Genomic DNA, 12105 nt, shown 5'->3' with positions numbered 1-12105 from the left:
AAGACAGTCTCTGCAGTAAGTGGTGCTGGGAAGGTAGCTACATACAAAAGAATGAAATTAGAACACTCCTAGCACCATACACAAAAATAAACTCAAAATGGATTAAAGACCTAAATGTAAGACCGGACACTATAAAACTCTTAGAGGAAAACATAGGGGAAACACTCTTTGACATAAATCACAGCAAGATCTTTTTTGACCCACCTTCTAGAGTAATGGAAATGAAAACAAAAATAAGCAAATGGGACCTAATGAAACTTAAAAGCTTTTGCACAGCACAGGAAACTATAAGCAAGATGAAAAGACAGCCCTCAGAATGGGAGAAGATATTTGCAAACAAATCAACGGACAAAGGATTAATCTCCAAAATATATAAACAGCTCATGCAGCTCAATATTAAAAAATCAAACAACCCAATCAAGCAATAGGCAGAAGACCTAAATAGACATCTTTCTAAAGAAGACACAGATGGCCAAGAGGCACATAAGAAGCTTCTCAACATCACTAATTTTTAGAGAAATGCAAATCAAAACTACAATGAGGTATCACCTCACACCGATTAGACTGGGCATCATCAGAAAATCTACAAACAACTCCTGGAGAGGGTGTGCACTGTTGGTGGGAACGTAAATTGATACAGCCACTATGGAGAACAGTATGAATGTTTCTTAAAAAACAAAAAGTAGAATTGCCATATGACCCAGCAATCCCACTACTGGGCATATACCCAGAGAAAACTGTAATTCAAAAACACACATGCAACCCAGTGTTCATTGCAGCACTATTTACAATAGCCAGGTCACACAGAAGCAACCTAAATGCCCATTGACAGACGAATGGATAAAGAAGATGTGGTACATAAATACAGTGGAATATCACTCAGCCATAAAAAGGAATGAAATTGTGTCATTTGTAGAGATGTGGATGGATCTAGAGACTGTCATACAGAGTGAAGTAAGTCAGAAAGAGGAAAACAAATATCATGTATTAATGCATATATGTGGAATCTAGAAAAATGGTGCAGATGAACCTGTTTGCGAGGCAGAAATAGATACAGATGTAGAGAAGAAACATATGAACACCAAGGGGGGAAAGCAGGGGGGTGGAGGAATGAATTGGGAGATTGGGATTGACTAATATGTATAAAATAGGTAACTAATAAAAAGAAAAAGAATTGGCTGTTCATCCACAATTCCACAAAGTAGAAACTCAGCAGGTAGTCTATGAAAGAGCTGCAGTAAAGGTTTAGCACAAAGGGAATTATTCTTTGTTGCTGTGGAGTTAAACTTTAGCCTTAAATTCCTGGTTTGTTAAAATAGTTTCAGTACTTAATTTTCAGGGCCATGATTGATCAGTATGTTCCCTTATAAACTGAGTTTTAGCTAGCCAGTCCCAATGCTGTAAAGAAAACATTAAAAATAAATCATTTCAACCGTTAAGAGAAAAAAAAAAAGCAAATGACAGAGTAGGTTTGCAGCACAAACATCCAACAGAAAGCTTTCAACCAGATATTTAAAGAATTTCTAGCATAGAAATAAATTGAAAACCCAATAGAAAAGTGGTCAAAATCTTAAACATGTACTTCACCAAAGAAGATATCTAAATGACTAATAAACATTTGAAAATTATAGCCCTATTAGTAATCTAGAAAATTGGAGTTAAAATCATGAAGATACTATGACATACCATCATTGAGCCTAAATCAGAAAGAATGACAGAATCAAGTCATGATAATGTAGAGCAACTATTACAGAACTTTCAGAAACTGCTGGTAGTAGTATAAACTGATACATGCACACACTGGAAAACTGTTATTTCTACTCCTTATTGGGAACTCCAATAAGATTTATGGCTGACTTTTCATCAGAAACTATGGAGAGCAAAAGGCAATAGGATGGCCTATTCAAAATGCAAAAGAAAAATAACTGTCAACCCAAAATTTTATATCCAGCGAAATTATCTCTCAAAAATAAAGGTGAAGTAAAGAGATTTTAAAACAAATAAAAAATTGAGAAAATTCATTGCTAGCAGATTCACTTTATGACAAGTACAAAGGAAATTCTTCAGGCTGAAAATTTGAATCCCCTAAAAAAGAGACTGGGTAAAAGTAATTCTGTAATTATAAAAGGTAGTATAAATACATATATGTAAAGAAATAAAGCAATAATTAAACAATAATTAAACATAAATAATGTTAAGTTTTAAAAATGACTTTATATTTATAGCTTATAGGTTATTATATTTATAATACGTATAATAGCAGTGCAAAAATGTGGAGGAGGGAATAATGGTATATGAGGGTAGCATTTCTATACCTCACTGGAATTACTGGAATTTACTTAGTATAATTCTGATGTAGATTCTTTTTTCATTGTGAAAAAATTGACCTATAACATTGTGTATTTAACATTTACAAGGTGTTGATTTGATACATTTGTATATTGCAACATGATGACCACCCTAGTGTTAGCTAATGCCTCCATCATGTCAGATAATTATCATTTCTTTTTTGTGGTAAGAACATTGCCTAGTCTCTTTTAAAATTGACTGTGGTGATGGTCATACAACTCTGTGAATATATCTTTAAAAACATTGAAATGAACACTTTAAATGGGCAAATTGTATAATATGTTATATATGTTTTAAAACTAGCTCAATGAATGCCAAGAATAGGATAAAAAAGGATTTCAAAAGTGGGAGGGTATGATAAGGGAGAAAACTGACTTTTACTAGATAATACATTTCTCCAGCACATACTTTTTAATTGCTAGTACTTAACCTAACCTTCCCTCAGATGCTGTTTTCATTGCCTCTTGCTTATTTAAGTATTCTTTGCTTCCTTAATTCAAATGAGCAAGTCCTTCTTACATATACCAGTTGCAGAAAGAACTAGAGAAGCTAAAATATAACTGCTAATATTCCCCAGTTTTGTTTTGCTATAGATCTTATTACTTTCACAAAATGTTGCTACTTAAGTATTGAAAAGTTGTTCTGCCTAATCTGACACACCTGTTTCATTTTGGTAATGGTGCTGCAGCAGGTAACCACCTCTACACAGATTGCACAACCTTTAATACTTACTGACTCATCCATTTCTCTGAAAAAAAACTTCCATCTGGGTATCTTAGTCATGACAGGTTTCTAACTTCAGGTACATGTTCTGCTAGAAACAAATTAACCACAAAATTTTAGACCCAATAGTTGATCATTTCTAATTATTCCTTTTCAGTATAAACTCTCCTCTAATAATGTTCATGTATTTTTCTTGTAATTGGACCTAATTGCAGTTACTAAATCATGCAAAAATTTTAAATGACATAGGAACTCAAATGGTAAGAGACCCAATCTCAATCCAGGTACTTCTACAAATTTAACCATTTCTTCCTCCCAAGCAACAAGGTCTACATGCTGAAAGGACTTGGGAGAGCACGTTTTTTCAGTCTATAAAACATTCTGTTATTCTTTTCCATCACTGATGCCTACTTTGTTTATGCTTAAGTAACATAAAAAGGGCATTAAAATATTCCTGGATGAGTCCAAGTATTTCTGCTCTGTGGTAAATTTCCATGGCGACCCTAGTTTGCAACATAATCTGAGGAAAAAACTGTTATATTCCACATTACTGGGTATATATCCCTACAGTGTGATTATGAGTTTAATGTACACTTAAGAGTTATATTATTATCGTAACTCTCCCAGATATTTTAATTTAGCATAAGAGATAGCATTGTATGGAAAAAGCACTGGTTAAAGAATTATAAGTTGGAAGGTTGTACATCAAGTTTGTCATTATCTGGATACACAATCTTGGTCAAGTCATTAACATCTCTAAGCCTCAATATATGGAGGCTTAATGATTGCTAACGGCCATTCCAATTCTAAGGTTTAATGATTCTTCAACCCATATAATCCATTATAATACATATTTATTAATAACAAGGCTAATTATGATAGTACCGCAGATGGGGCTTTCTTGGTGGCGCAGTGGTTGAGAATCCACCTGCCAGTGCAGGGGACACGGGTTTGAGCCCTGGTTCAGGAAGATCCCACGTGCCACAGAGCAACTAAGCCCATGAGCCACAACTGCTGAGCCCATGTGCCACAACTACTGAAGCCTGCACAACTAGAGCCCATGCTCCGCAACAAGAGAAGCCACCACAATGAGAAGGCTGTGCACTGCAATGAAGAGTAGCCCCCACTTGCCACAACTGGAGAAAGTCCACGTGCAGCAACGAAGACCCAACACAGCCGTTGTGTGTGTATATATATATATATATATATATATATATATATATATATATATATAAAGATAGTACTGCACATGAACACACAGACACACAGACACTCATGTGTTAGGGTTACTTTACAAAGTGTTTTGATATCTGTTTATTTCTATAGAAATTGATCTAGAACCCTTGAAAGATACTGTTGGAAGACGTATATTAATGGCAGAAATGAAGATACAACCAAAGAGTGTCCCTGGTAAGTCTAATCCTTCCAAGTCTAATCTTTATGGTTTATTTACCTTCTTTGGAGTTTATGTATGAATTTTTTAATGATAAGAGTACTTGTATATTATTATTATATAGGTAAAGTCTTCGTGATTACCCTCATAATTAATTGTACTGTGGTATTTACTAGAACTTTAAAAGTTAGCTAGACATTTTGATTTTTAGAAATGAGCCATTTAAAAATTAAACCATAAAATTAAATGCTATAGTGGCCTTAGAATATACTTGATGCAAGTATGTTCAGTTCTGTTCTAAAACTTTTTCTATTACTGGCTTAGATAGAAGGAAAAGGAGAAAGGTTTCCGGATCAATGTGATAACAACAAGGGGAATTTAACAGATAGTTAATTCATTGGTTACCATTTCTCTCTATTTGATGGAAATATCAGGTATATTATCCTAACTCATCTGTGGTAGAGTCATTAGTTGTGTTACGTAGTTCAGAGATTGTACTACAGCCTTTACTCTTGTAACAGTGATAGGCACACTGCCCTTGACTTCTGCTGTGACACCAAAAGAGGCAGACAATTTAACAGAGATGTAACGGAAAGAGACAAAGACAACACTCCTAAAACCACTATTATCCAAGGCTTTTTCCCTTGGGGAGCAACAGTTATGCTTTCAAACTGCTAAGGGAAATGACTTCAGTAAAATATTTTAGCCAAATAACTAAATATATAAACAAGAAAACAATAATAATATGCCCTGTAAGAGGAAGAAGTCAGTATGCAGAGATGCTATATTATATATCTAAAATATTCAGTTTTCAGCATAAAATTATGGGTCATGTAAAGAAACAGTAAAATGTGACATATAACAAGGAAAAAGACATGCAACAAAAAATTGCCTGTGAGAATCCTAGATATTGGACAAAACTAAAACTAGACTAGACTAAAAAGCAGTTATTATAAATATGTTCAAAGAACTAAATGTAAACATTATTTAGAAAGAAAGGAAGGTCTGATAGTGTTTCATCAAATAGGGAATATATACAAAGAGAAATACATTATTTTGAAAAGGAACACATGTAAATCCAGGATTGAAAGTACAATAACTGAATTTTTTTAAATCCAGTAGGGGGTGTTCAGTATTTTAACACTGTCAGAAGAAAGAATCAGCAAATTTAAAGTATGGAAATATAGCATGGACAGCAGAGGCATTAAAGAGCAGAAAATATCATTTTAAATAATGACAGAAAAGAAAACCAGATATTATAAATAAAATGGTTAAAATAATAAACACTATATATACATGCTTTGTCTTCTCTCAGTTTCTCTGTGTAGCACAAAGTTATATAAATAAATAATTTAAAAAACAATTGTAATAAATGAATTTATGTTTATATGTTTCATATATAAAAATGGGAAAAAATTATAAGAATTAAGTTATAAAGAGAACTATATATGTAGAATATGAAAATAACATTTCTAAATCTTTCTGGAATTGAATCTGTTTAGTATAAGTAGAAGTAGATTCTAAAATTGACTATGGTGATTGTTACACAGTTCTATGAATATACTGATAAGCATAGAATGGATGTTTAAAATGGGTCAATTGTATAGCATGTTACATGTTTTTTTAAAAATAGTTCAGCGAACTCCAAGCAGGGTAGGATTTTTTAAAAGACTTAAAAGCAATAAGAAATGTTGTGAAGGAGGAAAATTGTGGCTCTTAATAGATTAGGTTTCTCCACCCCATATCATTTATTATGCTCCTAGTTTTTAATTCAGTCTGCCCTCAAGGGCTGTTCTCACTGCCTCCCTGCTCACCTAAGGATCCTTTGCTTTCTCAGATCAAATGAATGAGTTCTTCTAATTATATCTGTTGGAGAAAGACCAGAGGGCTAAAGTTTGTCTGCTGATGTTCTCCAGTTATGTGTTGCTATAGCAGACATTACTTTCACAAATGCTGTAACTTAATTACTAAAAACTTGTTCTGCCCAATCCAACGTGTCTTTGATTTTAGTAGTGACGCCCCATATGGTCTTTACCTCTGTTTAGATTGCAGTGGTGATAAATTTGTGTTGCCTCAGTGATAGAGCATGTTTGAAGTATTCATGGGCTCAGCCATTTCTCCAAAGGAAGACTTCCAATCTATAAATTCTGGATATGACAGGTTCCAACTTCACTTACATGCTGTGTTAGAACCAATTTTTGCCCACACAAAACTTTACGCAACAGGTGACCCAGAGTCACCAATTCTCATTATTCCTTTTGCAATATAAAATTCTTTTAAATAAATTATTTTCTGATATTGGACCTAGATCATCATTTCTGAATCCAACAAAAAGTAAAAACCATGTAAAGACTCAGATGGAAAGGGGTACAATATCAGTGCTCACATTCCTGCAAATTACCCATTTCCTCCTGCACAGGGGAGAAAAGGTCTACATGCTAAGAGAACCTGAGAGGGTGCTTTATCTCTGTCCACAAATTACTTGTTTTTCTTTTCCATCAATGATGCCTACTTGACAAACAGTTGCATAACCTTAAAAAAAGGGAATTAAAGTGTTCCTGGACAAGTCAAAGAATTTCTGCCTCACAGTAAAATTCTGTGACTGTGTTGCCCATTGTTTGCAATTTAACCTGGGAAAAAAATGTCATGTCTGGCCTCACCAGGTATATCTTTACGATATGAATATGCTTTTAATGTAGAGAAGAAAGTTATATTTATTAAAATAAACTCTCTAGGATGACTTAAATTTGCAAAAGACTTTGTATTTTATGGATAAAACCCTAGTTAAAGAATTATGAGGTATCAGTTTATGGATCAGTTTTGTTGTTACCTAGATTTGTGGCCTTGGTCAAATCACTAACCATTTCTAGGCCTCAATATAATGAGGCTTGTATGATTGCTAACGGCCCTTCCAACTCTAAGGTCCTGTGAGCCTACAGTCCAGGCATTTCATTATAATTGTTGTCCTGTAATTTTAAAATGCTAATTAAAGGAGTACTATACACACATAAACTCACACACAAAAACACATGTTAATATATACCTTACAAAAGTGTTTTGAAACTGTTTATTTCTATAGACACTGATACAGAGCGCTTCCCAGATGCTATTGGAAGAGGTATAATAAAGGGTGGAATCAAGACACAATCCAAGAGTCATCCTGGTAAGAACAAGAATATTTCAAGTCTATTTCTACTTTATTTATCTTCTCGAGTTTAAGTTTGGGTCTAAATGACTATAGTACCTATATGCTATTACTATAGGATGAAACGTTTTCACTAATTCTCTCCTATTATTATTGGAACTCTAGCAGTTACTAACAATGGAAAATTAGCTACATAGTGTAAGTTTTAGAACCCATTCATTTAAAACTTATCCATAAAAATTCAATGCTGTAGTAAGCTTAGAATATGCTTGATGGAAGCATTTTAAATACTGCTCTACTCACTTTCCTTTTCAGACTAGAAAGATGGTTGCTTTGTATTTGCAAAAGCAGAAAGGCTGGTTTAGGAATGGGATTAAAAGAGAGATTTCATTGCTTACTAATTCCCTCTATATAATTGAAATACCAGGCACATTTTCAGTATCTCAGGTGAAGTAGAGGTGTTTAGTTTTGTTACATAGTCTGCTGTAGTTTACACTACTGCCACTTGTCTTGGTGTTACAGTGTTTGACACACTGCTTCTTGATCTTTGGTGTGATACTAAAGGAGGCAGAGAGCTTAACAGAAAAACAAGGGAAAGAGACAGTCAGCAGGAAAAACAAGTGTCACCCAAAGGTGACTGTTTGCATGCCCAAGTCTGTGCCCCCAGAGGAGCAACATTAGAAGATTCACACTGCAGAGAAGGAGACTTCTCTACAATAGAATATATTCCAGCCAAGTCACTAAATAAATAATCAGGCAAACAGCAACAGCAAGCCTCCAAAGGGGAGAAGAACTCAGTATCCAGATTTCTTACAAGATATTGTCTAGAACGCCCAGTATAAACCCCCCAAAAATATGAGACATGCAAAGAAACAGTAAAGTGTGGATCATATACTAGGAACTTCAGGAAGAGTAGGCTTAAAAAATAATTTAAGCAGTGGGAGGGTATTGTGAGGAGGGAAATTGTGATTCTTACTAGATTTCAGATTTCTCTAGCACATACTCCCTTTTCCCTCGTCCTTAATTCTATCTGCTATCAAATGCTCTTCTTAATGCTTCCTTGCTTATATAAGCATCTTTACATGCTTCTTTCAACTGGGCCTGTCATTCTTAACCTATACCAGTTGGAGAAAAACCAGAGAGCCTCAATTATATCTACTCAATTGGCTCTTTAACACTTACTTCTGGTCTCAGCCATTACAACAAAGTAAGATCCACCTTATGGTGTCAGGTTCAGGATAGGTTTCCAACCTCTGGTGCATGCTCTTCTGTAACTAGCTTTCATTCATAAAACACTGGACACATAATTTGACCCAAGTCAGCAATCCTACTTAACCCCTCTTTCAATATGAATTTTTCTTTAAACTTTCATGTATTAAAACAAAATACATGAATGTTATTTCTCTCCTTTGACCTAGTTAGTACTTTCTAAATCCCGCCAAATGTCCAAATCACATAAAAACTCAGATGGGATGGGATGCAGTCCCAATGCTGGTACTGCCTCAGATTTACCCATTTCCCCCTCCCCAGCTACAAGGTGTACATAGTAAGAGGATCTGATAGGCAGTTTTTCTTAGACTACAGAATATCTTGTTACTCTTCTACATCTTTGATGTCTACTTGATTTACATAGCCTTAAAAATGGCATTAAACATTCTTGAGAGAGTCAAAGAATTTCTACCTGGTAGTAACTTTCCGTAATGTGGGACCATGGTTTGTCTCTTGACCGTGGGGAAAAAATGCCACGTTCCACTCATAGGTATATCCTTAACAGTATGAGTGTCCTCTTAGTGTAAACTTGGCAGTTATATCATTTACACGAACTCCCCAAGATGATTGAAGTTTGTATGGGACAGTGCATTGTGTATGAAAAGCACTGGTTAAGGAATTATGGGGCATCAGCTTGTACTCAGTTTTGCATTATCTTGGTGTGTGTTCTCAATCAAATCACAAAACATCTCTAAGCTTCAATATCATGAGGCTTATATGATTGCTAAGAGCCCTTCAAATTCTAATGTTTTATGATTGTGCAGTGCAGACATTATATTATTTCTTTTCTGTAATACAAGTACTAATTAAGTTAGTACTACACACAGACACAAAGACACACATACATGTGTGTTAATGGTTACCTTACAATGTGTTTTGAAATTTGTTTTCTATCCGTAGAGACTGATATACAACGCATGAGAGATACTGTTGGAAGAGAAAAAGCAGTTGGTGAAATCAAGACACATCATCAGAGTCACCCTGGTAAGAACAAGAATTTTCCAAGTCTAATAATTTATGGTTTATGTCTTCTCTGGGACTTAATTAACTATGAATCATTAATGATAACAGTAACTGTATGTTAGTATTAATGGGCAGTAATCTTCATGAATTTCCTCTTATAATTAGTTAAACTCTAGTATTTACTGTCAATGGAAATTTAGCTGGATATTTTTCAGTTGTAATCTCATCCATTTGGAAAGTAATCCATATAATCCAATGCTCTAATGACCTTAGAATATGCTTGGTTTAAGTATTTATAACTGTGATTCTACTCACTTTCTTGCTGGCTTAGAAAGGAATATTGCTTTGAAATTGAAAAAGCAAAAAAGCTAGTTGATGAGTGGTATAAGAAGAGGAACATAATAGTTATTTCACTGATTACCAATTTCCTCTACATAATTAAGTTGGTATGTAAATTTATATCTCTACTAGAGTGGAGTTCTCTAGCTGAGTTTCATTATTCACAGATTACTGCTTTAGTCCTGGAGTAACAGGGTTCGATACATTTCTCTTTGTTGCAAGAAATACTGTCGTTTTGAACTTTTTACAGAATTGATGCTGAAAGCTAGCATTGGAAAGTAACTGAATCCTTAGATATAAGCACCAAAATTTGTGTTTTCACTGAAATTTAAGGCAAGATTTCTGAAACTTTGCTTTTGAATGCTTTATTTTATTATATTCTCGCTTTTATTCCTATAAAAAAAATAGTGTTGTAAATGAATCAAATAAATATTACTTGCTCCAACAGCTTTTAACTGGGGAAAAGCTGGGTGGTGTAAAAATGAAATTGTTGGAACCAAGCAGTTAAATTTGGTGTATTACGATAAGCCATTTTTCCATGTCTTTAATTTTCAGAGTATTTTCGGTTAGCTTCTTTCAATTAATTTTTGCTTCCGTGTTGCTTATTAATAGGAGTCCTTGTCAGTTTTGAATAACAGCCTTAGACACAGCAACAAAGTGCTTTCATTTACGTCCATTCAATTCTGGGACGAAGTGAGAGAGTGGCATGGACTTTTATATACTACCAAATGTAAAATAGATTGCTAGTGGGAAGCAGCTGCATAGCACAGGGAGATCAGCTTGGTGCTTTGTGACCACCTAGAGGGGTGGGATAGGGAGGGTGGGAGGGAGACCAAGAGGGAGGAAATATGGGGATATATGTATATGTATAGCTGATTCACTTTGTTATAAAGCAGAAACTAACACACCATTGTAAAGCAATTATACTCCAGTAAAGATGTTTAAAAATAAAATACAAAAAAGAATCATGCCTTTTAACAACAAAATTAATTATTTTATATTTATTAATGGTAAATTTATAATTAAACACTAAATAAAATCTGAAAGACAGAAACTGCTACGAGGAAAGGAGTTGAAATGAATGTAGTAATCAAATACAAAAATGAAAAAGTGTTTTGTCCCACCTCACCAGGTACATCCCTCCCATATGAATGTGTTTTTAATATACACAAGAGAGTTATATTTATTAAGAAAAACTCTCTAGGATGACTTAAATTTGTGAAAGACTTTGTATTTTATGGGAAAAGTCCTAGTTAAGGAACTATGAGGCCTCAGTTTATGAGTCAGTTTTGTCATTGCCTGGATATATGGTCTTGGTCAAATCACTAAGCATTTCTAAGCCTCAATATAATGAGGTTTAAACAACTGCTAATGGCTCTTCCAATTCTAAGGTATTATGTCTGCAGTCCAGACATTTCATTATAATTCTTCTTCTATAATAAAAAGATCTAATTAAAGGATACACACATTCTACAAACATACACATGTTAATACTTAGCTTACAGAAGTATTTTGAAACTGTTTATTTCTATAGAGAGTGACACAGAACGCTTCCCAAATATTGTTGGAAGAAGTATTATGAAGAGTGAATTCAAGACACAACCCAAGAGTCGTCTTGGTAAGAAGAAGAATATTTCACGTCTATTTCCTGTTTTTTATCTTCTCTGAAGTTTATTTAACTTTGGATCTTTAGTGACTACAGTACCTATATGCTATTATTACAGGATAAAACGTCTTCACAGATTCCCTCCTATAATTACTGGAATTCTAGCAGTTGCTATCAATGGAGAATTAGCTGCATATTTTTAATTTTAGAATCCATTCAATTAAAAAAATGATCCATAAAAATGGAATGATACAGTGAGCTTGGAACATGCTTGATGGAAACATTTCAAATGCTGTTCTACTCACTTTCTTTTTCAGG

The 12105-nt window shown here is 34.2% G+C and overlaps 1 protein-coding gene across 18 annotated transcripts in view; it reads left to right on the top strand.

Annotated features, from left to right (window-relative positions):
* Window positions 1–12105, top strand: part of CCDC7 (coiled-coil domain containing 7) — a 288810-nt gene that overhangs the window by 213033 nt on the left and 63672 nt on the right. For 17 of the 18 annotated variants that reach the window (XM_082854543.1, XM_082854542.1, XM_082854544.1 and 14 more), the window contains 4 exons: window positions 4399–4482; window positions 7545–7628; window positions 9780–9863; window positions 11716–11799. In XM_082854543.1, coding sequence (XP_082710669.1) covers window positions 4399–4482; window positions 7545–7628; window positions 9780–9863; window positions 11716–11799 — 336 coding nt within the window. The remainder of the gene's footprint in view (window positions 1–4398; window positions 4483–7544; window positions 7629–9779; window positions 9864–11715; window positions 11800–12105) is intronic. The other variant, XM_082854539.1, reaches the window with a different exon arrangement.

This window comes from Leucopleurus acutus (assembly GCF_964270905.1).
Source record: "Leucopleurus acutus genome assembly, chromosome: 1".
NCBI lineage: Eukaryota > Metazoa > Chordata > Mammalia > Artiodactyla > Delphinidae > Leucopleurus > Leucopleurus acutus.
This window is presented reverse-complemented; position numbering and strand designations above follow the sequence as displayed.